Here is a 26757-nt window from a genome sequence, read left to right as displayed (position 1 = left end):
CGTAGCTCACATGGTCCTTTTTTTCTGCATACCATTACTTGCCCTGAGCCTACAATTAAAAAAAAAATATCCTGAATGCTAAAATCAATTACATAGACCTCCCAAAGGACATCTTGAGATCTGTGGTGATCATGTTGGTACAAACAATATTCTGAGGACTCACCACTCAACACAGAATTGTCACTGTTCATGTATCTTTTTTCCTTCAGGCCCTTCTCCATACAGCTCTTTCTGGAAAGTGCTAAAAGATTCTACTTCATTCAGCCAGTGAGCAGTAAGACATTGCATTACCCCGAAGCAAACATTAGGCAACCTAAAAGTACATTACCATATTCACTTGTATGTAATTGGACAAATAAACTTCACTCTTAATCGTATTCGAGGTACTGTCATTTTTTTTCTCACATTTTGACTTCAGTAGGCATTGCACCCTAATTATTTACTCGTCCTGGGCATGTAAAAAATCTAGCCATCGGAAGGAAATGTTCAGAAATGTATGATAGTTGCTACTTTGCATATATCAGAAAATGGTCCAACAGCATTGTATCTTTTCAGTCTTCAGATCATGACTCTTTAGTGTCCCATGCTGCCAGAGAACCGTTTACACAATGCAAATACCTATTTTCTCTAATTGTGCAGAATCTCTCTCTCTCTCGAGCCCAGAAAGCTGTTTCTGAACACTAATTCCCATTTTTCTATCTGTCCTTGACATATGCATTTGTGGCTGTTTTATGGAAACTTTGCACAAGTGCAGTGCTACATGTTATCACTAGAGCAAACATTAACCTAATGGAAAAAAATCTTCTTTCAATGCAGTCTTGCACAAAGGAAAAGTTTGCCCTAGTACTAACACTGTTCTGTATGAACACCAGAGCAAACATTGTCCTGCTGGAAAAGTGCTATGAAAGAATATTCTTTTTTCACCACAGCAATTCTTGCCCTAATGCTAATACTGTGCAAAATTGCACTTGGACTATGTACAATTTATGTAGTACGGCTCCTGAAGCTAGATGGTCTGGTGGTAGGTATGTAATGCTGGTATGATATTGTATGCTACATAGCATGGAAACTTAAACAGTTATATTCCCTTTCACTTCTCTTTAGTGTCCTGCAACCTGGCAGTATTCTACTATGAAACAACTCATTCTAGCAATAACTGCCTGCATGTTTACTGCCCAACACTGGAGAGCTGCATTATAAGAAACCGGAACAATGTTATTCTGTACAACATCACTGTAGGTAAGAAGGAAGATCATTATTCATACTACCATACTTTTGGCTTAGTAGAATGTTGAGGAGCACAAGAACCTCCAATTGGCTAGCACACTTCATCTGATACATTTAGTTATTAAATCAGTTCTGAGTCATGCAGGAGCGGAAGTTCCATCCTGTGCTTCCGAAACGAGGCTGGAATATTTTCGATTACCCCTAACCTGTTTTCCCAACTTTGTCCTTAAAAGCTCTCAACTGAGGTCTCATCAAGGATACAAACACAGATTGTGCCCGGGATTAGGGGGCAACAAGTCGTGCTGTTTTCTTTGCGGTTATCTGCTTGCACAGCTGGCTGTGTGGGCTCCAGATGTTGGTGGAAATCTTTGTTTGAGTCTGGTGGATATCACAGCAACCGTGTGTGGGAAACACAGATAGGCAGACACAAGTATGTAACTCTCAGGAATGTAACATTTATTCAGGCAACAGAAATGTAAGAAGGACTCTTCAATAACAAGTTTTGGCCAAAGAAAAGTCTGTTACAAAGTTCCTGTTTTGGGTCCATCTTGGCCCTGCGCTGATGTCCAATGAAAGACTCGGATCTTTGTTTTTAGATTGTGGGTTTGTGGTTTTTCCAAGGGCCAAGATGGTTCAGGCTTGGCAGAGCCTTGTGTTCTCTTCCAGAATTCAGAAGACAGAGATGGATTTTCTTCAGTACTGGTCTGTTCTCTGAGGGTTTCAAGATTGTGCTTGAGAGGTTTGCGGTCATCTGATTACCTCACAGTTGTATGATCCCTGTCCCCAGCAAATGTCCCTTCTTGCTACCTCTGTAGTAGCCTCCTTGCCCCCATTGAGATTGCACCCTCACGTACTTCCTCCAACCTTTAAAATATGCCCTGGACCAGCCTAGTCTGCCAGAACAGCCCGGGTCTGTCTTTTTTTTTGTTGTAGAGATGAATGCTATTCTCCTACCTGCTCAAGTCTTGAACCTCTATCTGCCTTTTTAGATTTTCTCCATCCTCCTGCTTTTCTCCTCCAACCTCCTTCATGCCTCCTCTCCAGACAACTCTCCCTATCCAACCTCCTCAATAAGTCTTTCTTCTGATGGTAATAAATCATGTTCCAATTTCATCAGTATTCTCCGCTAACCTCTGCAAAAACTGTCTTCCCAGATTGTAACAATTCTCCATTTAACCTCCCCCTTCAACCTCCACAGTAACTCAATAACTCTCCAGATGGTAATAATTCTCCTTCCATCCTCCTCAATAATCTCCCTCCAACCTCTGCAATAACTCTCTCTCCAGATGGTAACAATTATTCTCCAACGTACCTTTCTCCCATCAACCTCAAACACGTTCCTCTCAGCTCTCCTCTCAATAGACCTCTAGATAACCACTCTCCTCCAAACTCATTCCTCCAGCTCTTTCTCGTACATACCACACTCTTTTTCCACTGAGCAAGCTTGGTTTCATAGTCTGGTCTCTCCTTCCATGTGGTGGTTCTTAGGGGTATAGATTGTGCATGTGTAGTGTGAGCTGATCTGTGATTTGGCAATGTGCTTCTGGTAAAGTGGGAGGAAAGGGAGCTGGCCTGAGTTTATATCAACGCCTGCTGCCATTTGGGATTTTAAAACTACCATGGAAATGTATGAGTTCTCCCACTGTTGAAATCCTGATACATTTTCCTGCCGTAAACTGGGTCTCTCAGTTTTCAAAAGTCAGAAAAACCTTTGCTAAGCAAAAAAAGCTGTATTGTGTGAAGGTAATGCTTCACAGTTGTATGGTCCCTGTCCCCAAGAAAGCGATAACTTTGGAATCTCTGTGATGCTAGGGGGTGAATAGTGTGTGTCCCTCATGCAAATAATGTGTGTTAGTTTCTTTGTTTGTCGAGTGCAATTTTGCATCCAGGGACTCCTGCAGTTTGTCTGATACCTTTTCTTGAATGCTTCTTTAAGCAGCAGTGATGAAGCAAGAAATCCATTTACACAGTTGCCAGTGAATTCAGATTGTTGTAACTTCGTTCCCTTGTGGGTAAAGGTATTAATTACTATGCAAGTGTTTGGGTCTGGCTAGGAAGTTAGAGTACCAGTACTATGATTAAGGTTATCCTATTGGGGGTTGCACACACCCCTCTTACGGCCGTGGTCATTGGTGTTTGAGGATTTTGAAATGGTCCTGTGGCTGCCCCCTGCCTTAGTGCAGGGACTCAGTTGGGGTTGGTCTGGTGATCCCTGATATACCGCTTTGTACCTCTTTCAGGTCCAGTATCCACTCATCTGTGGTGGGCATTGACCATTTTCACCTCTCCACGGTCAGTCCCCAAGTTTAGGCAGGGCACTTCATCAAGCGAGGTAAAGACCTTTTGATCCAAGAGATAATGAGCAGAGAATGGAAGTTCACATATATGTTCATGTCTACTTACTGCCTCTGAGGGGGAAGTCTACAGTTGACAACATCAGATGTGATCAGTGTGTTAAATCCAAGCCCACATATGCACCTGAGAGAAGGCCTAGGAACAAATCCACTAAAATGTTATGATGCAGCACCCAGTAATTGGGTGGCCACAAATTGTTGAAGGAAAACTATGCTGAGATTGGCGGTGGAGTAACCTTCTTAACCCACTATCTCCTCTAAACCCAAAGGGTCTCCATCCTTGCCTTTTTGAAGCTGCAAGAGCCCCTAATCTCACCAGATGTCTACCCGAAGAGGAATCATGAGCAATATTGGATGGTCTATCCACTTTGTAAAAAACCTTTCAGATGGCAATGTGCTGCTTGGTTTCTTGGTGCTCCCTTCCCATGACCAAGAATGCGCCCCAAGAATCCTACAGTACTTTTTGGCCTTTTAACTTTCATGCAGTTACTACACATAATATGTTCCTCTGTTAGGACCTCTTCAGTCTTTTAACTCAACAGAGCCGGCTGACCAAACGTTTGCTTGGGTCAACAACAACAGTTATCTTTGAGCTTGTTGTCTTTCTTTTATGTATGGTTGGAATACCTCGTGTACTCTCCTGCCAGGATTTTGGGTCTCCAGTCTCTTAGACCCACGCAGCCTACTGGGTATTTCTTCTATTTTGTTTAAATTCAACTTCCCCGGTATGTTCCCTACCAGGACTTTCTTGGCATCATTGCAACTTCCTGGTATATGTTCCTGCCAGAATTGCTGGATTCACACTCTTACAATTGCCTGGTACACTCTCCTGCTAGAGCTTCTTAGGAATACACATTTGTAATTGCCTGGAGTAATCTCCTACCAGGGCTTTCTGTAATCTTGCACTTGAAACTGCCCGATATATTCTCCTTCCAGTGCTTCTCTTCAATGCACAAACGTATAGTTGCCTGTTATATTCTCTTGCCAGGGCTTTTGGGGTGTGAACTCCTGTTCACTCTCCCACCTTTGATGGGTAGGTCTTGTAGCCTTTTTGGCTAAAATACTTGGTTTCTTAGATGTTGGCTTTTCACTCTCTCTTTCATATACTAGTCATACACTTGAAAGTATCTCCCTTTCGGAAACTCTGCTTTCTGCCTTTCTCTCTTCGGCTTTACAAGCAGTTCCTTTTCCTCATGGTTTCAAACGTTACATTTATTTCAGTTTGGCTTAATTGCCGACACACCCAAGTGTTTCTTCTATCCCTCCACGGGCTCACCAATTATTGGTGGCATTTGCCTTTGTTTCTATGGTCTGCCGGTGACAATATCCTCCTGCCTTCTGCATCACAACCATTCTTCCACGGGTTCCTTGCTTCTGGAAGATTCTGCTGAACTCATCTGCTTCCCATGGGATTCCGGTTAGCAAAGTGCTGTTCTACAATACCCAGGAGCTCTCTGCTTGTTCCTGGCATTCCATGGATAACGTCACCTGCTTCAAGTAGCCTTCTTTCCAGACTCCACAGACTTAGACTTGCATGGATGGAAGCAACACGCTCCTGCCAGCAGCCTGCCTGCGATTCTTGATTCCGTGATTTAAAGGTCCTGACACAGCTGTGCTCTCCCTGCAACTAAAGCACTGCCTATGCTCCTGGATTCCTGTGCTCTGCATCACTCCACTGCTATTCTTTCTCCAAGTGTTGTGGGAATAGTAATTTCCTTCTAAAAATAGTGCGTGAGTGTTTGCAATGGGTGTTATTTATTTATTTATCGTGCATTTGTTAGGCGCTTATACAAGTAAGTGCATTTCAAAGCACTCACAGGGCAACAGGGAGGGAACATGGGATAGAAAGCAATTAATACACAAGAGGGTAAGGACAAACCTATTATGTTATGTTATGCTATGTTACTTGGCATTTATTTAGCGCCTTATGTATCATTGGTATGATCTCAAAGCGCTGGTAGGTTGAACGTCCTCAGGAACCTCAGTTCAGTCAGTAGAGAAAGAGAGTGGGGTATGGTGCGTGGTCGCACCGGATATGTGTGCAGCTGGTGTGGTTGTTGCATGATAGCTGCTTCTTAGCGGTAGGTGTGGTGCTGAGGAAATCAGTTGGATGTGTTCAGTCTGGAGGATGGACACCCAGACTGAGTTTTGGCTGTGTTAGGCCTGAAGAGACACTTAAGCTAGCCGGAATGTGCTCAGCTAGCTGTGTTTTATTAGGATGATGTGGAGTTTGTGGGTTCATGTTATTATGAGAACAGCTAGACCGATTGTGTCATAGTACAGCTGTGTTCTAGTTGAATGATGGTGTATAGGGGAGAGTAAGCGTAGTAGTGTGATATGGTGGTTATCAGTGAAGCGCCTGCGATCAAGCACGAGAGCAGGACAGGGGGGTGTACATTAGTCACAATTTCTAAGTTCAACAATACCAGGGTTACGCTATTAGGCACAATTTCTAGATTCAGCATTTAGCACAGCGATGATATGCACACTTTCTAAATTCAAACTTTGGCAGAGTGATGCTATTAGGCACATCTTCTGAGTTCAACTATACCACAGTGACGCTATTAGGCACAATTTCTAGATTCTGCATTTAGTTCAGTGATGATATTAGGCATGTTTTCTAAATTCAAACTTTGGCAGAGTGATGCTATTAGGCACACTTTTTAGAAGCAACTTTAGCACAGTGATGTTAAATTAGGCGCACTGTCTAAATTCACTATACAACAGTTATGCTATTAGGCACAGTTTCTAAGTTCAAACTTTGGCAGAGACGCAATTAGGCACATTTTCTAAGTTTGGCCCTACCACTGTGACGCTAATAGGTACACTCTCCAGATTCAACCACACCACAGTTTAGGCACAGTTTCCAATCACAAACTTTGGCACAGTGGCGTTGGCAGGCACACTTTCCAAATTAAACTGTACCACAGTGACGCCATTAGGCACATCTTCCAGACTGAACTCCAGCATAGTGATGTTAATTAGACACACTTTCCAAAGTCAACTATAGCACAGCTACGCTACTAGGCGCACATTCCAAGCTCAAACTCCGGTACAGTGACGCTGTTAGGCATAGTTTCTAAAATAAATTATACTACAGTGATGCTATTAGGCACACTTTATATATTCAGCTCTAGCACAGTGATGTTAATTAGGCAGACTATCAAAACCAACTATACCACAGTTATGCTAATAGGCAGATTTTTTATGTTTAGCTATACCTCAGCTTTTAGGCACATTTTGTAAGTTTAACTATACCAGAGTTACGCTATTTGGTACACTTTCTAGGTTTAGCTATACCACAGGTACGCTATTAGGCACATTTTCTAGGTTTAGCTATACCACAGTTACACTATTAGGCACATTTTCTAAGTTGAACTTAAAAAGTGTAAGTTCAGCTATACCACAGTTGGGCACACTTTCTAGGTTCAACTATACCACAGTTAGGCACACTTTCTAGGTTCAACTGTGGCACAGGATGATATTATTCACACTTTCTAGGATCGACTATATCACAGTTAGGCACACTTTCTAGGTTCAACTATACCACAGTTAGGCACACTTTCTAGGTTCAGCTATACCACAGTTAGGCACACTTTCTAGGTTCAACTATACCACAGTTAGGCACACTTTCTAAGTTCAACTATACCACAGTGATGATATTAGACATACTTTCTAAATTCAACTACACCACAGTGATGATATTAGGCATAAGTTTGGGAAAAGCTACCATTCGCAGTTCCATCTAAGTGTGGCACATGTTACCATTTACAATTCTATATTTACAATTCTATCCCAGTGCAGCACATTCTATCATTCACAATTCCATCTAAGTGCGGGATATGTTATTATTTACAATTCCATCTACTTGGTGGAGATGTTATCATTTACAAATCTAGCCAGGTGACATGCTGCCATTTACAATTCCATCTGAGTGTGGCTTTTGCTACCAATCATAATTCCATCCAAGTGCAGCACCTGCTATTATTCATAATTCCATCAAAGTTTAGGACATGCCACCATTCACAATTCCATCTAGATGCAACATAGGTTTATCTTCATAGTTCCCTTAGGAGTGGCGCTAATTAACATTGGCAATTATCTGAATATGTAATGCATGGTAGTATATAGAGTCCGGCCATGAAAAGATTTCTAAGTATGCATGGGGTAAGTCTATGGCAGTCAACATTCTGGAAGCTAAAGTAGAGTGGCGAGGGCATTCTGGAGTAGAGTAATTGCTCTACACTCCACCCATGCCACACTTACAGTTTTGTTGGTGTCTTCTAACTGCTGGCTTGATTGGCTTCCCTTGCTGACACCTGGCGACACGTCTTGGAGCCGCCAATGTAGGAGCCAACTCTTTGCAGAGGGGCTGCCCTAGGGAAAGCTAGTTATGACGGGTGATCTAGCCAATCAGGGGGCGGGTGGGGAGGCGGGAGCTGGGAGGGGAAAGGGAACAAGGACACAATGGTGCATGAAGGGGCTGGGGGACTGAGAGGGGCAAAATGGACACCAGCAGCAAGGCTAGGGGGTTGGGGCCAGGACACACTCACCTGCCAGCGCCGAGATCTAAAGTGGCGCGCAGGTGCGGGCTCACAACACCAGGCCACCGGGACTATTCAAGCAGCCAATCAGGGGACAGGGGCGGATGGGGAGACGGGAGGGGGGGGAAGGGAACAAGGACACAACGGTGCATAAAGGGGGTGGGAGGGACTGAGAGGGGCAAAATGGACACCAGCAGCAGGGCTAGGGGGTCGGGGCCAGGACACACTCACCTGCCAGTGCCGAGATGTAAAGGGGCACGCAGGTGCGGGCTCACAACACCAGACCACCGGGACTATTCAGGCAGCCAATCAGGGGACGGGGCGGGTGGGGAGGTGGGAGCTGGGAGAGGAAAGGGAACGAGGACACAATGGTGCATGAAGGGTCTCGGGGGGGACTGAGAGGGGGAAAAATGGACACCAGCAGCAAGGCTAGGGGTCGGGGCCAGGACACACTCACCTGCCAGCGCCGAGATCTAAAATGGCGCGCAGGTGCAGGCTCACAACACCAGGCCATCGGGACTATTCAGGCAGCCAATCAGGGGACGGGGGTGGGTGGGGAGGCGGGAGCTGGGGGAAAGTGTTCGAGGACATAACTGTGCATGAAGGGGGTGTGGGGGACTGGAGGGGCAAAATGGACACAAGCAGCAAGGCTAGGGGGTCGGGGCCAGGCACACCAGTGCCGAGTTCTAAAGTGATAGGCATTGTGAGCATTCAGAATGTGCAAGTGCAGTGAGTGGAGAGGGGAGGGGAATAGGGAAGGGGGTAAGTGCTGGAGTGCCTGTGCTCATTGTGAGAAACCTAGAGGGTGTTTCACCCGCTAGTCCCCGGGGATCTCTCTCTCTCTCTCAGGTGGCCAGGGCACAGCCATAGCCTTTGGATCCAGACCCTGGAGGTGGACCAGAGCGGGAGTATTACATGGGTGAGGGATCTTTGGGGAGTGGGGGTGAGGCAGCCGATGGTGAGACGCGGTATTCCCCCTTTTTTGTTCATCTACCCCATCCTATTTTGTAGGATTCTCTGAGGTCCCAACCCCCCCACCTTTTTACACAAACACTGGGCCGAGGAAGAGGGGGACTGAGAGGAAAAAGATTAACTCTCATACATCATACTGGACATGTCCTGTTAATCGAGTCAGGCAAAGTCAGGCACTTGACTTCAAGTGCATACACCTGATACCAATAAGCTCTCCTCACACGGATACAATGCAAACCCTAAGGACACACTCTGAGCAAGGTAGAACACGAGTACAAGCAGGACTTCCGGGGCAAATGCAAACCTACTGGAGCAGAGCGACGGACCAGAGGACGAAAGCAGTGGGTAGAAAACCCTGAGAGATCCCTGCTGGAGATCATTGCCTATGACATGTTGTGAAAGACAAGTGGGAGGGCCAGATCCCGCAAGTGAAGACTGCATCATGTTTAAAGGATGCCAGCGACCCTTCCGGGTGAACGGCAGAGTTGGGCCCAAGCCAGTGGTACTATCTTGACTTGTGAATTGGATAACATTGAATCAAGAAAGAAACACACACAGCCGGTGAGTTGGCAAGTGACCTGAGAGACCGGTGTGTGTGAAAGAAATTTTGAAGTGGCAACATTGTATCACCAGTGAAGGCTGCACACGTGTGGATGAGACGCGAAGAAAGGCAGACATGTGAATGAACTTTGAAGTAGAAAGACAGCTGTGGAATCAGCATTACTGAGTAACGGAGTGGTCCGGCAAAAGGAAGTAGCACTCTCAAAAGTCTCAGTGAAAGGTACATTGTTTGTAACGATAAAGCGAATGAAGTGCCAAAGCAAAACAAGCAGAATTATCTCATAGAGAAGGGAAGAGTGGAAGTTTAATCTTGAACTATAAGTCAAAGAGGTCCTGCGGAGGTCTGCAATGAGAGCCGAGCAAATTCGAAAGTCTTTGACATCCAAAAGTGGTCTGAGCTCGACAGAGGGAGACCTATGTGAACTTTATGCTTTGAAGGTCTGAGCCCGACAGAGGGGGACCTACGTGAACTTTGTGTTGAGACACTGTTTAGAGGTCAGAATGAGAGACTTTAAAGTGGAAGGCCAGGAGAGCCTCGATCCATATTTTGGAACTGTGTATTGTACTAAGTTCCCAAGGCAGAGAGTCATCCTGCCTACAAAGACCACCTTACTATAGGGTCTAACATGGGGAGGAGAGCCGATTTAGATACCTTTATTAATTTGAACACTGATTTTTCCTTTGCATACATTTCTCCTTTATACACCTTTTTGTAGAAGAGATAGGGCAGGCATTAGGTTTTGTTAGCATAGACCATTTTGATTTGATGGACTCTACTAGGACTGTTTTGTTTATCATTTGATGGTGGAGACAACTCCCATTTTAGTTATAGGGCAGAGTAGGAGTTTTACAAACCCCAGAAACTTCAATAAAGGTTGTTACAAATTGTACCTATTGTGTCTGTGTCATACGTGTGATACCATGGCTTCCCTACATATATTGTGTCATGTGTTGGATACGACTCAATTGAGACAAATTGGGGGACCCTCAAATTCCAGAAACTTAGTCACAGAGGCTCAGACCCCTCTAGCACCAGCAAATAATCAATAGGCTTTGACATTCGTAGCAGCTGAGAAGCCACTATCCCCCCTGGGAAACGAGGGATAATTCCTACTGACTTTGGGCCTCATTACACGGATGGCGGTAAGGATTTACCGGTACCGGTATTTTACCGGTACTGGTAAATCCTTACTGCCTTACTACGAGGTCCCTTTGCGGGTTGGGGAATTTAACGCCTGCTTTTTGCAGGCGTTAAAAACCAACCCGCAAAGGGACCCAGGGAGGTAATTACGGTACCGCAATTTGCGGTACCGTAATTAGCGCCTTCCCCATTCACATTATGCCCTATGGGGCAGAAATGGGAATGGGGAAGGGCAATGGTGGAAGGGGGAATTACCGCCCCGCCGACCTTGGAATGGGGCGGTAATTCCCCTTTCCACCAAGGCGGTGCCGGTATTTTACCGGCATGAACCATGGCGCTAATAGCGCCATGGTTCTCCACCATCCGTGTAATGAGGCCCTTTGTCTTAATACCCCGTGTAGGTTGTTATATAAGATTGGCCCCAAAATCTGGCCTGACCTGGAATTTTGGCCTAGATGTCCTAGCAGGCATTATAGAGCCAGACTTTCGGGGAGATATAAAGGTTCTCTTACAGAACCATGGCGAAACCCTGTTTGAAATACACCATGGGGAAAAAATAGAACAGGGAATTCTTGAGAAGGCTCTATTTCCCAGTTTTAAAGATGAAGGTCAACCAGAGGAAACAGAGAAGTAGCTTAGGCTTTGGAGAGACCGATGAGACACATGTCCCTGAGGTAAAAAGGGAAGAACGACGTATCATCCTTCCCGATCTAGGCTTTGCCAAGCGAAAGGATCCAGCACTCGCAGAGGCTTTCTTGCAAGCGAGTCCTGATGGAGAAGGACAAGAAAAAGGGAGTCCCTTCTTTCTGAAACAGGGATTGCTTTATAGAAGGGAAGTCTCCTGAGAAGGCCTACGTAAAACTCAGTTAGTAATACCCAAAACCCATTTCAAGATTGCACACTCTCATTTGACAGTGGGACATTTAGGACAGTCTAAAACCCAAGATCACATCAGTGGGAAATTCTACTGGCCAGGTATCCATGCAGACATAAAGAACTTCATTCAGACATGTGAAATATGCCAGAGAACCAGCTCACATATCCTCTTACCTGCCCCTCCGGGATGGATATCATTGGACCATTGGAAACTTCTAGACTGGGTAATAAATATGTCCTCACAAACGTTGATTATGCTACCCGGCACCTAGAAGCCTTTCCCATGCGGAATAATACAATCAATTATATTTTAAAACACCTACTACCATTCTTTTCTAGGGTTGGTATCCCCAAAGAAATTTTTACGGATCAGGGATCCAATTTCATGAGTAAGCGTATGGGTGAAGTCAAGGAATTACTACACATTGCAACCTTAAGAACTTCAGTTTCCCACCCCCAAACAGATGGATTGGTAGAGAGATTTAACAAAACCCTTAAAATGATTTTCAGAAAATTGGTAGACGAGGATGAGAAGGACTGGGACTGCATGATCCCATAGGCCCTATTTTCTGTAAGAAAGACCCCTCAGGCATCCGCCGGATTCTCCCCATTTGAGTTACTCTACAGTAGGGAACCAAGAGATGTTTTAGACATGCCCCAAGAGACCTGGGAAGAGAGAGAAGGGGCACCCATTCCCCTCTCAGAGACAGCTACCCGATTGCGAGAGCACATGAAACTCGTCCGGAGTCTAGTCCACACTCACATGGAGAAAGCTAAAGCCCAACAGAAGTCCACCTATGACAAGAAGGTGAATTTAAGATCTTTTTCAGTAGGACATAAGGTATTAGTCCTTTTACCTACCTCTGAAATATAACTTGTCTCAAAGTGGCATGGAGCCTATGAGGTGGTAGAGCAAATGGGAACATGCACCTATAAAATAGCACCACCTGATAGAAAACAAAAGACCCACCTACCTCTACCACATAAATCTCCTAAAGGAGTGGAAAAAAAAATCCTTCCGCCACCACCTCCCCTATATTGTCTTGTTTGGTGCCCGAGGAGATGACAGCTCTGAACTTATTCCCCCAAGAACTACCTAGACAGAAGAAAGAAGATTTGAACTACCTTATTTTGGCAATCCCCAATGTATTCTACCAAAAGCCAGGGAGAGTACATGGTACTACTTATATCAGAACTCCAAAGGGAAAAGTGGTCAATTTGAAACCATATAGACTCCCAGAAGCACAAAAACAATTAGTGGGTGAGGAAGTTAAAAATAAATGCTGTAAGCCAACATTATCGAGCCCTCTTTGAGTCCACGTTCCTCCCCTATTGTGTTGGTAACAAAACCTGATCATTCTTGGAGGCTTTGCAAAGGCATTAGACAGGTTAACACCATCTCCACCTTCGATGCCTATCCTATACCAGGCATCGATGAGTTAATAGATAAACTTGGAAATGCCACTTTCCTGTCAACCCTAGATTTAACCAAGGAATATTGGAAGGTCCCAGAACATGGACCTGATAAGGAAAAGACAGCTTTCTCAACACCAATAGGTCTGTTCCAATTCAAAGTCCTCCCCTTTGAACTGCATGGGGCCCCAGCCAATTTCCAATGACTTATGGACAGGATAGTACACCCCAAATCCATTTCTGTGGGGTCTATATTGACGACTTAGTCATTTATAATAAAACTTGGGAAGACCATCTTTTTCATCTTTCTACTATTATGAGAACCCTTAGAAAGGCCAGCTTAACTGTTAATCCATCCAATTGTAAAATGGTTCAATCGACTGTGAAATACCTAGGCTTCTTTGTAGGGAATGGCAGTGTCCAGCCCCAACAAGAAGTTGGTTATTCCCATAGGTCTATCCCAAATGTTTCAGATAAGACAGTCAGATTAACAGACAAGCTAAGAAATGCTGAACCCCAGAAGATTATTTGGAATGATAAGGACGATGCATGTTGCAACAACCTAAAACAAACCCTGTGTCATAATCCAATCCTAAAAGTTGTAGACTTTTCTAAAGAATTTGTGTTTCAAACTGATGTCTCTCTCACAGGGTTAGGAACAGTTGTATAGCAAGTACGCGATGTATTAGAACACCCCATCCTATTTACTAGTCATGAACTCTTCCCACGTGAGAAAAAAGACTCTCTATTGGAATTGAAGGCCATTGCCATCAAATGGGCAATAGTGGTTTATAGTCATAATGTCGAAATACATAATGTCGAAAGTCAAAATGTCGAAAACATAATGTCGAAAAAATAAATTAGAATGTCTTTTTTTCTTTGTTTTTTGTTCCAAATGGGGGGTCCCCCCAACCCTCCCTTTTTTCTGTTTTAACCTTTTTTTACATGCGGAACCCCAAAAAAAACATGTAAATAAAAAAATAAAGGATTCGAAAAAAAAAAAAAAAATCAACATTTTTTCTACATTTTTGTAATTCGACATTATTTTTTCGACATTATGACTGCACACCGGCAATAGTCCATCTAAGATACTACCTTCTATGGATAAAGTTTACACTTGTCACCTACCACTCACCTTTAGTATGGATAAGTCAACAAAAGGACTCCAACCCTCGAGGCATGCAATGGTTCTTAGACCTGCAACCCTACTGTTTCACTGTGGAACACTGAAAAGGTAGAGAACAGGGGAACGTCGGTTTCCTTTCCCGGTTTCCTTGTAAAACAGATGCGGCTACATCACATCGAGGAAGGGTATGTGAGAAACCAAAGGGTATCTCACCCTCTAGTCTCCAGGGATCTCTCTCTCAGATGGCCAGGGCACAGCCATCGCCTCTGGATCCAGACGCTGGGGTGGACAAGTGCGGGAGGATCAGCTGGGTGAGGGGTCTTTGTGGAGTGTAGGTGAGGCAGCCAAGGTGAAATGTGGTATTCCCCCCTTTTTTGTTCATCTACCCCATCCTATTTTGTAGGATTCTCTGAGGTCTCAACTCTCCTACCCCCCTTTTTACACAAACACTGGGCAGAGGAAGAGGGTGACTGAGAGGAACAATATTCACTCTCAAACATCGTACTGGACATGTCCATTAATCGGGTCAGGCAAAGTCAGGCACTTGAGTGCATACACCTGATACCAATTAGCTCCCATCACGCAAACCCTAAAGACACACTCTGAGCAAGGTGGAACACGAGTACGAGCGGGACTTTCGGGGCGAAGGCAACCCTACTGGAGCAGAGCGACGGACCAGGGGATGAGAGCAGTGGGTCGAAACCCCAGAGAATTCCCTACTGGAGGCCCTTGCCTTTGACAAGCCACTAAAGACACGTGCGGAAGGTGATGAGGATGGAATGGGAAATGGCCATAAAAAGCCAAAAAACAGGTGATTTTCCACCTTCATAGTTCACAAACAGCTCGGGACAACCCTGTAATGTTCGCAACATTTTAGATGGTCAGGGGCATCCATACATATTTTTGTATTACAGGGTTGGTGAAAAGCAGTTTTTGGATGGCTTATAACTTTGGAGCCACTGAATGAAACTACATGAGACTTTGTGATGTCATTTTAGATCTGTCTTTGAATGGTTCTACAAAGTTTGGTGCTTTCTTGCCAAGAGGGAACAAAATTAGAGGCGGGGTCCCAAAATATTTGAAAGGCTTATAAATTTGTGCCATTTCATGAATACGTACAAAAGATTTTAGAAAGATTATAGACTGAACCTTGAATGTTTGTGCAAAGTCTGATGGATTTTGTCAAATGGGAGATAAATTATATGACTATTTTGTGCACGTTCATTTTGACATTTTTCAAAAAATAAAACGTGGACGGATTTGTAGCAAAGTCGTGCAAGGAGCATTGGCAAGGACCTGAAACACGGTGTTGCAAATGTGTCCGTGTTTTATTTTTTGTAAAGTGTCATGATGTAGGTACAAAAAATAGTGATATACTTTTGTTGACTGAGGTTTAGCCTGTGGCCATGGGCAGTGGCCAGATTGTCTGAGACAATCTGGCTATTCGCCATGATCACCAGGGACTGGCAATGGGGTTAAAGTGGGCAAGGCCACCAGGAAATGGCTATGTGGTAAAGTTTTTTTTAAAAACGGGATAACTTTGAATAGGATTTTTTCTTTTTTTACAGGGACAAGATATTGGGATTGCATGCCGGGCTCATTTCAACAACCTCCCAGCAATGACTGGCCCAGGATCCACATGCATTGAGAAAGACCCCTAGAGAGTCGGAACACATGTCGGCTGACTTCTAACAGTAAATATAGCACCAGCAGGGGTTTTTAAGACTGCTTTATTACGATAATAGTTACTTATTGAATAACCCAGCACTAAGGTGAACAGGGCTTAGTCTCCTATTCAAAACTTAACGCTTGAAGCAGGAAGGGCTCCTTCACAAAAGAACCTCATCACTAGCAGCAGGGTAATCCGTTTAAAGTAGTAGATGAAATACAGTGATCTGCCCATGCTATTTATCCATTTAATAGAACAGTAAATAAAAAAAATAGTAACATTTAGTAAACTTAACAAGACACAATAATTAAAATGGCACTAAAATACATGTAGAAAAAGATACAACGGATGTACAGAAACATGAACTAGTACATATTCAAAAAAATCATCCCAGATTTTCCCATGGAAGTGTAGTTTCCCCTGTCTCTTGTAAATTACCTTTTTCATGTTTGCAAGGCAGTTCATTCCATCAATCCAATCAATAGATTTAGCTGCAATTGGGACTTCCAGCCTCTTAAAATCAGTTTTTTGCATACAGAAGCCCCTCTAAATAGAAATTTCTTGTGAGACAGGGAGAGGACTTCGAGTGTGTCATCACCCCCTAAGACTATTGTTTTGAAATCAAATACCATATCCAATTTAAGGACTCGCAAGCACATTGTACAAACATCCTCTTAAAATCATTTTTTTGCATACAGAAGCCCCTCTAAATAGAAATTTCTTGTGAGACAGGGAGAGGACTTCGAGTGTGTCATCACCCCCTAAGACTATTGTTTTGAAATCAAATACCATATCCAATTTAAAGACTCGCAAGCACATTGTACAAACATCCTCTTAAAATCAGTTTTTTGCATACCGAAGCCCCTCTAAATAGAAATTTCTTGTGAGACAGGGAGAGGACTTTGAGTGTGTCATCACCCCCTAAGACTATTGTTTTGAAATCCAATACCATATCCAATTTAAGGACTCGCAAGCACATTGTACAAACATCATGCCAAAAGCCACAAACTCTTATACAATCCCAGAGCATATGTTCTATACTGCCCACCTCACTTCCACAGCCCCAGCAGTCGTCAGAATCCAGCATACCTCTCTTCATCAGCCTTTCTAGACACCAGTATACTCTATTAAGGATTTTTATGTCTTATTCGTTCACTCAAATTAATTGAACAAAGTTTTGTATTTGCACACATTCAGTTCCACATATCAGACAAAATCTGACACCCCAGTCTTCTACTCCAATCATCTCTTAGTTCTGAATTTTCTTTATAATTTGTCACAATTTGATTATACATCCTGCTTGCAACTGATCTTTTGCCTTGTTGTTTTTCCCTGATGAAGAGTTCCACTGATACATCTCCGCTACAATTTACTTCTCGATTACATCTTTTCAATTTTCTGAAATCTGCATTCAAAAAATTATCAATTTCATATTTTGCACACAACTGTTCAACATCAATCCATTTTCCATCCTTACAGATGTCACTTATCCAATTAATTCCACCAATAAACCACTCCGGACAAAATAAAATCTTGCCTCCGTCAGTGATTGCAGGGTTCAACCAGATGGAATCATCAGGCGAGTTCAAAGCCACTGAACCCAGCATTTCATACACATTTTTCCATGTTTCCCTCAAGAATAGACTCATGGGCAATCTCTTGTTATGTCTCTTGGTTGTCATAAGAACTTCCTTGCGGGATAGTGGACTCATCAGACTCGCCTCAGCTACTGTCAATTTTTCTGGAGGTTCTCTCAGAAAAGGAATGATAAAGTGGCTTGAAAATACCAGATGATAAGATCTGAAATGGGGCACTCCAAGTGCCCCTTTCTCCGTAGGTAATTGAAGCTTCCATAATTTAAGTCTTCGGGGTTTGTCATCCCAAATAAATGATTGTAATAGGCCGTCAATCCTTGTCCAGTAATGTTGACCTATTTTCATTGGAAGCATGCTTAAAATATAATTGATTTTTGTAACAGCGTTAATCTTTAAAGCGTTCACTTTGCCCCAGAGCGATACATTTCGAAAAAAAACACCTCTGAAGACTCATTTTTAGATCCCGGCAGGCTTCCCCCATGGTTTCCTCCACCATGTCACCTATCACCAGAGTTAACCACATGCCCAGATACTTTATTCTGTTCACATACCATTGAAAGCCCCAGTTAGTCACCAAAAGCTTGTCACAGTAATGAGTAATTGGCAAAACCTCCAATTTGGAGCAATTGATTTGGTATCCAGCTACTTCATGAAACCTATCTAATATGTTCATCAGCGTGGGTAGCGACATAACTAGATCTTGCAGTACTAGCAGCAGGTTGTCCGCATAGAAGCATATTTTTTGTTCAACTCTTTGAAAGGGTAAGCCTTAGATCGTATCTCAGAGCGATTGCTAGTGGTTTAATGGCTAATACACCTGTCTGTAAACCAAAAGACTCTGACAATAATCCATTTGTTTTAACATCTGCAATCCATGAAATTTAGTCATCTCCTAAGTTCATAGCACGTAAAACCGAAAACAAATATTGTCAATAAACTCAGTCAAGTGCCTTTTCAGCGTCAAGAGAGAACACAGCAATATCCTCATTCGAATTCCCAGCTTGCGACATTGTCATCAACAGGTTTCGAATGTTGGTGGAAGTTCTTCAATCCTTACCAAAGCCTGACTCATCAGTGTGCACTAGTTTTTGCAATAAGTGTTCAATACGTAAGGACAATATTTTAGCTAATATTTTATTGTATGTATTAATCAAGCTTATTGGGCGATAACTAGATGGTAGATTACTATCTTTGCCCTTTTTTAAAAATACTGAGATAGTAGTGTGATTGGTAGATGCCGGTAACAGACAAACCTCCTTAGACTCAATAAACATCTCTCAAAAGCCCTAGTGCCGACTCCGGCAAAATCTTGTAAAATTCAACCGGCAGCTCATCTAGCCCAGGTGTCTTTCCGGTATTCAGTTTGCTGATGGCAAGCCTGATCTCATCAATAGTCACTACTTTATTAGGCAGCAACTTTTCTACATCTGCAATTTTTGGGACCTCCAATCCACATAAAAATGTTTCTCTGAGGCCCGTAGTGCCTGGCTCATTTTTGTATAGAGCCTTATAATAATCCTTGAAAACCACATTGATCTCACTGGGGTTGAACGTAACCTGGCTATTTGCTCCCGCTATAGAAGTTATTGCTCCCTCAGATATCTGTTGTCTAAGCCTATAGGCAAACCATCGGTCACATTTTTCTCCAGTCCTGCAATTACTTGATAATTTTGTACTTTGATTGGATTATTGGGGCATGCAGCATGGCCGAAGCCCTAGGTTTGAATGGGGGAAAATATTTAGCTTGAGGCTACAGCCTGAAGTGCTTTACTAAATTACCACAAACCTGAAGGCATGCTTTTGGAAATCTGTTTTGTGTTTTATTTGTCCAAAGTGTCCAAATGTAAGCACACAAAATAGTGATATGAGTTTGGTGCATGGACAATGGGCCTGGCAAGGACGAATGCCTACTCTGTTTTACTTATTGGGGCATGCAGTATGGCCGAAGCTTTAGGTTTAAATGGTAAAAGAAATTCTGCTTGCGGCTGCTGCCCGGAATCCTAGACGGGATTGCAGTAAACTTGTGCGAGAAGCATTAGCAAGGACCTAAAAGTATGCTTGAGTAAATCTGTTCTGCGTTTAACTTTTTTGAAAGTGTCGAAACGTAAGTACAAAAAATTGTGATATAACTTTTCTGCTGTGGGCAGTGGGCCTGGCCCTCGGCAAGGAAAAATGCCTACTCTGATTTGCCTATAGGGGTATGCGGCATGGACGAAGCCCATGCCCTATGGATTGTGGAGACTGCCTATGCAAGCCATGAGCACTGGCCATTGGTTATATTATGAGGGTATATTGGACACTGAACTAGGATGCTGGGTAGGTGCAGTGGATAACAGGGGTGGTTTGGTGGGGCTGGGGTCATGGTCGAGCCTCATGCCCTAGGCACTTGAACAATGACTTGCATCCCCAGCAGGTGCTGCTGATAACGAAACACACAAGTATGCGTTGCAAAAAATAGTTTGTTACAGGAGGTTTTAAAAGAGGAATTATTAATAACATATATAGTAATGTAAGATTATGAAAAATTTTCACTTATAAAATCCTATTCAATTGACAGAAAAACTTTGCTAAAGGGATGTTATGGTTACGATGTACCCCAGCCTTGGGACTCCTGTGCCCCAGAAGTTAGCTAGTGGCCTCCCACCTTGGCCCCCCTTGGCACTTTCCTCCTGGGCTTCCATGAGCACTTGTCCATCTGTACTGCCCCTTTGATTTATTGAGTTCTCTCACTGCACAATGCATGTGTGCATTCATAGAAGCACTATGTATAATTTGTTAGTGTAAGTATGGGAAATGCAGATGCAAAAGATTTGTAGAACATTTTTAAGTGGCAGTTGGTGGGTGGAAGTTTAATATGTTGATAGGCTATATGTAAAGTGATTGTTTGATAAATGTGTGAATGGTTTAAAACAGGGAATTAGGGAGTATTGAAAACATACCAGTAAGAAGAGTAGAAGGGCTGTCTTGTGTGATGGTGTGCATGTGCAATCTGGGTTTTCTAATAAGGCATGTACTAGACAGGAGAATGCAGAGACTGTGGATAGTTATAAATGGCAAGGGATTATGGTCTTTATTGTATACTAGAGAGAAGAATTTCGGACAGAAAATTGTGTCTGGGCTTTTTTTCTTTTTCTCTAGTATACAATTGTCCATTATTTCCATTAGTATAGTAGAAAATGCTAATGGTGTGTCAAATGTAATTAATGACATTTGTGATGTCATCTTTCATGTCCTGGGTGTTAGTCTTAGTAGTGCACGATGGCGGTGCGAGTTATGGTTGCTTAGTTTACCAAAACTGGCAAATTTCTGGGTGTTTTCGGTTTTACTTGTAACCATAACGTCTCTTTAACAAAGTTGTTTTTGTGAGAATATATATTTATATATATATTCTCACAAAAAAAATATATATATATATATATATTTAATACTGTAGATATTCCGAAAAGTTGACTGGATTTAACATTCTTTAAAAAGGCGTGGGACTTCAGTTAGGCACGTTGTGATTCCTGTATGTTTTAACTGCAGTTGTAGATGTTGCCTTTCAAAGTTTAATGTCTGTGTTTCTTCCATAGGAGCTGATCCAGACCTGCTTGTGTTTGAAAAGACAACATTTAAAGATCTGAATCCAAGGTCATCCTTTCCTAAAATGGAAAGGCAGAACACTTCCAAGACCCCAGAGCCTGAAAGGTGCCAGTCCACCAAGCTCACATCAATGACTCTCTCATCACAGGCTTCTCCACACAGCCAAACCATGGAGACAGCCATGAGTCGTAACCGTGATGGTAGCGATGCAGTCCAAAAATCACTCCTCACAACAGCTTCATGGCAAAAATCACCTTCAGAAGACCGTAGCATCCAACAGACCATATTGGCATCAGAAAGCACAGATTGGACCAACATTTCGGATAACCCTGTGCTTTTCTCCACATTTACATCAATTGACAACAAGTCATTGTCTCATATGCCACACCTTGCCCACCTAAATAGCAGCAAGCAGCACCTCAACGAGACCAAAGGCTACAGCGGCAGAAATCAGTCGGCTGATGGTGATCATGGGGGTCAGGAACCTCTTTGGGTGGGAGCTGCAGGCAAGTGGCTTGTCCCTGTGGCTCTCTGCTCTTCTCTTTCCTTGATTTGCTGCTGTTGCCTTTTTCTGGCTGTAGGCCATCGCCGGAAGAGGACAGGCCATTACAGGCCAGTGAGAAAAGTAGACCGTGTGTCCGGGCAAACTATAAAGTACACCTTTGTAAACGACAGCTTGTAAACTTGAAAAGGCAGAAGAATTGCGCACAAGAATACTTTGTGGGGTGCTGAATGTAGCACCAAAATGTGTGCAGGTTACAAAGAACAGACAGCTCATAGATCGAAGTCTGAAGGGAAAACAACTTGTGGTACAAGATCACAATTGGAGGAAAATGTCATTTAATAGTGGACTGTGTGGTAAGGCATTACCATATATAGATGTCACAATCAATTCTTCTGAGTGTCTTGGGGATTGCATGTAAAAAAACGCCTTTTGTGGTCCATGTTAGTGGTATACATCAGCCCCTGATTTTAAGGTTCATCTTCTACAATGTTTATTGTGCTTAATAATAAGTATCTCACATGCCAGAGGCATTATGGGTCAACCAATAAGAATGATGCTCTTGCAATGCATTTGTACCACATTAGACCACATGGCAGCTTGCTGATTTCTTTCTCAATAAATGATGTCTAAAGTTTAATTATAGAGCTAGTTTGATGGCCTAATTGCAGTGCTGGACACTGCTGTGTAGGAGATTTGTAGGTACAAAAAAAACATTTGTGGGATACAGAAAACACCATGCCCGTCAAATACATCCATAATATTCTATTGGTCTATTGTTAAGACCGTCCAGGTTGTAGCGATTCGGCCTCGGAATAGAAACCGCAAAACGTGCGATGCTCAAATGTGCCACAAAGGTGGTAAAATCCCAATCGAATTGAGCAAAAATGAGTATTTTACCCATCGACTCTCATTTTAATTAGGCTGAACGACAAACCAATGTCTCTTCGTGATATCCGATACCCACAGCGTAATGTCCCCAAGACCAGCTCAACATTTAATGAAATCACTCAATCTGTAAAAGCTTGTTTTCATTCGGAGGCACAACAAGGACACGTTGGTAGCTGCCTGGTGCTGTTTGGTTTAAGAATAAAGGGTGCAAAATTACAAGATGGGTGCCACAGTAGGTGATTTTCATTGCCCCAAAATGTCCTAAGACTCTGCTCCAGCGGGTCTGATCGAAGCACTTGTAAATTCTCTTTCTCTCTGCATTTTGCTAGTTTGGGCAGCTCAGTGTGCTCGCAGTCAATGGCTTTGAAGTTCTGTTATTTCGTCTGTCGCCACTTTGACATGTTCCCATGTCTCCTACTGCTGCTGCTTCGAAGTCCAAAGGCCCACATTATGGGTGTTGCCGCAAAGGTGACCACTGCTGCTAATTCCAACAGTTTGCTGCAGTTACCTGCTTTCTGGTTAGAGGCCTGGGGAAATTACTGCCTGCAGAAATCACCACTGTGTTCTGAGAGCAAATGCCCACGTCTTTACCTCAGTCTGGTGGAGGGACACATCATGAAAAATCCTCCGATGTTTCGAAAACGTTGTTTTCTTGCATTGAAGGGAAGCAGAACGGAATGCCTCAAATGCAAGAACGCGTTTCTTAATAGAGACAATCAAAGGTAGTGTAAAAGTGGGCATCACTAATGCCCACTCTCTCACCACCTGTGCCTTGCAATTCCCAAATGGTCTGAATTGATCCTCTTTCTGTATCATATTTTTTTCAACTTAAAAAGTGTCTGCTGCGTCTGTATGTATAAACTAGAAAAGTGGGGGGGGTGCGCTACATCCGGACTCAGTGCGCGGGATCGATCCGATTGACAGTACACACCTAATCAGGCCTTGGGACATGAAAGAGTTGAAATCAATCGGAGCATAGCTGTTCATTTAGCACACACAGAACAAGACTTCAATAGATTAGAAGCAGTTGTGAAAACAAGAGAAAGAAAAAGCACTAGCGCCAATTTTTAGGGATACCAACAACTAGAAGTAGTTGCCTTGAGGAAGATCTAGCATCAAAACATGTGTCGGCTGTGATCGAAAGCACCATTAAATAGCTTCAGAAAGATGGACTTTCGCAATTTTTTTTCAACCAACCCATAAGTGTACTTACTTTAGAGTGGTGACGCGCAGGCCGCGAGCACTAGCACTTGCTTCCGTCTGCATATAATCCAGATCTGTTCACAAATCGAGAGTGGAGCTGGATTTGAGATCATAGAAAAATAATGAATGAGGATTTCCTTCGAAGCATGCAGATTTCCCAAACGGACACGTGGGATAAGGTGATGAACTCCATGCAGTAGCTTCATCTGTAAACCCACCTGACGCATAAAGAGGGCCATCGAGTCCAATTCTGGGGAGATGCTCATTCTCTGTCCACGTTTGAGGTGCGGAGTGGATGAAATCTACACCAACCACTCCTACTCTCCCAGGGAACTCTGAGCAAGCAGCCTTCCTACATGAAGAGCTGAGAGGGCTCTGTGTGAAGAGAAGAAATATATATTAAATATCACACTTCACGCAGCCTCTAAGCATGGGACCGGGTATCGAAGCCATGTTGCTCAGTGTTGCCTTGACCCTTCGCTATCCTCCCGGCCTTAGGAAGAACAGTTACTCTGATCAAACCATGGAACAGGGTTAGTCGATCCCCAATACAACGGTGACATTAGGAGAGCGAGTAACCGAGTATCAGTTGCTCTGAGAGCAACTTCTCTGGCTATCTGTTCACCACATCCACAGTACTGTGCTGTGATGAAATCAGACATCTTCCTTGGTCCCAATGACCTCTTCCGGCCTTTTATCTCTTCAGGAAACGCCAAGCCCAAAACAGGAAGTGCAAATGAGATCATCAGAGGGCACAAGCATTTCAGAGACACACCATCTGTGTGTGCAAATTGCAACTTACCAGACTCACTAATAGCAAGGGTCCAAGTAATCTGGGCTTTTAACATGCTGACCCAGAAAGGCAGCCACATGCAGGAAAGAGAGCAGGCGGAGTGGCAGTGAAGCGAGCAGCAAGAGCGGCAGCAGCGTTCCGGGGACTAGGAAGCAGGTGCGGAGATCCACAAAGAGCCAAGCGCTGCAAACCTTTGTGGCATCTGGATGGGATGTCCTCTGGGCTGTGGGTCAAGATGAGAATTGGCCTCAGGAGCTCGATCCCTTTGCCTGCAGAGACTGCTGGCAATATCTGCTCGATTGAAAGGCACCGATACCTTGCTTGTGAGAAAGCCATGGTGGGCTCTACAGTGGAAAAGGTGCTATGTCTCCTATAAGTAAGGAGGCAGGTTTTCCCTTAAGGATGAGATGGGTTCCATATGCCTTAACAGAAAGAGGAAAAGGTATGACATACTATAAAGCGGTAAGGGAACTACACCCCTTATATAAGACCGAGGGCGTTGGAGATCCCTTAGAGAGTCAGAAGGACACACTGACCCTCAGTAAACTGGGGCACTATAGCAGTTCAGGGAGGAGCGTTGAGGATTTTGTGGCAAAGACGTGGCTGGGTGATCTATCCCTGTGACTGTGAGCTGAAACGCGAAGTGGATGAGCGCGCTACCACTGTGACCGAGCTTCTGAGCCAAAAAGTAGTTGGGAGTTATATCTCTGAGACTTGCTTGTATTTAGAGAACCTGGGGAGACCAGTAACCCCATGTTAGGAGGACCCTCGGCAGTTAGTTTGACCCATGTTGATACTCTTGAGATAGACCACTTCCCCCAGGGGGAAATCCCTGCTTTGCTGCAGATAAACCAGGCGCTATCTGAAACCCATCCAGTTTAATTATAATCATAGCGAGTCACATTATTTGTCCATCCACCATATTACCTAAATTCATTATGTACTGAATATATAGGGACAGTTGTAACTCGTTTGAACAAGTAGGAATCCCAGGGGTTGGCTTTCAGTCCTTGCAGTTGCCCTGACTACTCACTGTTTTTGAAGTTGTGATTGTAGGTTTACTTCCGCATCTGCTTTATTTCAGCTCGATCCTGGTAGCAACACATTCTCAACCATGGGCTCTTTTGGGGGCTTTTTTTCTAGGTTTCCAATCCTGCTTTCTGGCTTTTTGGAGACCTAAGTCTGCTGTAATGTGCATGATAGATGGCGATTGTCTATGGGCAGGGTTCAATCACTGCATTGTTGTGGTGTTGAGAGTTGGTCCATTGCTCACAGGTAAAGTGCAGGCCTCTGACATGGGGCACACCTGCACTTGCCAAATTTGAGTCCCAGCATGGTCAGCCTTACAAAGGTGACCACCATGAAATAGGTTAATAATAACAGCTATTACTCTACTCCATAGAAGTTGGAAGTATCTGGATTTAAGGAGTATATAAAAACCTGTTATTATTATCATTGTTCTTTTATAAGATGCTTAATACCGGAGACCAGTTTGTAAGCGTGAGCCCGGGATTCGAACCAGTCTTGCTTCCAAGACAAAGCCCCTGAGCCCAGCGATATAGCTGAAGGTGTGGCATTCCAAAGCGTCTACGAGTTGAGCAGTGCCACTATACTGTAACACATATCACATGGCCAAGAATTCTAGACTGCTGATGTTAAAATGTCCATTTCTTTTGCTGGGGATCTAAAAGAGATATTGCTGACAGATGAAACCAAATGAAAGGAGCAGAATTAGCTAAACCGTAAGATGGAAATGTTGGCTATAGGTTGCACAAGAACATAGAGGCTTGGCGAACGAATGGGGGCATTCCCGAGCCCTGTGCCTCGGGCGCATTTCTATAGGTGAATGCTTTCGCAAACTATGGGATTCAAGGAATCATGGCTGTTCTGAGAATGGGGATTTAGAAGCAGTGTGTTCCAGTGGCTGAGTGAGAGGCTTTCTTTGGCTATTGAATTACAAGCCTGCCTTTCCCTATATATGCACAGAGATGCCGTGCAGAAAAATAAACATGCATTCACAGAACCAGTAGCGTTGGCGTTTGCATATTGCGTGTGCGCATACGAACACAGTCCCATGTATGCAATGAGGGGGTAAAGGGAGGGGAGGGACATGAGAATGCAGGCGGGGAGAGAGAGAAAGCGGTACTGCTGATATGCTGATATTGGAGGACAGGCTGAGGGGTGGTGGCTGGTGAAGGGGAGGTGATGAATATGGATGGCCCCGGCTGGGAAAGGCACCCTTCTTAAACATGTTAATTTGTGGTGATTTTGTATCAGGTGAGTTCCGTTGAAAAGATGAGGTGGGAGA

At 43.7% G+C, this 26757-nt stretch overlaps 1 protein-coding gene across 1 annotated transcript in view; it reads left to right on the top strand.

Moving 5' to 3' along the window:
• The window catches only part of MANSC4 (MANSC domain containing 4), a 92426-nt gene extending 65954 nt beyond the window's left edge, over positions 1-26472 (top strand). Inside the window, exons 2-3 of the mRNA XM_069628519.1 lie at positions 1105-1239; positions 21051-26472. Of these exons, the coding sequence (XP_069484620.1) occupies positions 1105-1239; positions 21051-21742 (827 nt within the window). The 3' untranslated portion in view covers positions 21743-26472. The remainder of the gene's footprint in view (positions 1-1104; positions 1240-21050) is intronic.
• The last annotated feature ends 285 nt before the right edge of the window (positions 26473-26757 follow it).

This window comes from Ambystoma mexicanum, chromosome 12 (assembly GCF_040938575.1).
Source record: "Ambystoma mexicanum isolate Mex_15411 chromosome 12, UKY_AmexF1_1, whole genome shotgun sequence".
NCBI lineage: Eukaryota > Metazoa > Chordata > Amphibia > Caudata > Ambystomatidae > Ambystoma > Ambystoma mexicanum.
The sequence above is the reverse complement of the archived record's forward strand: the minus strand, read 5'-3'. Positions and strand labels throughout refer to the sequence as shown.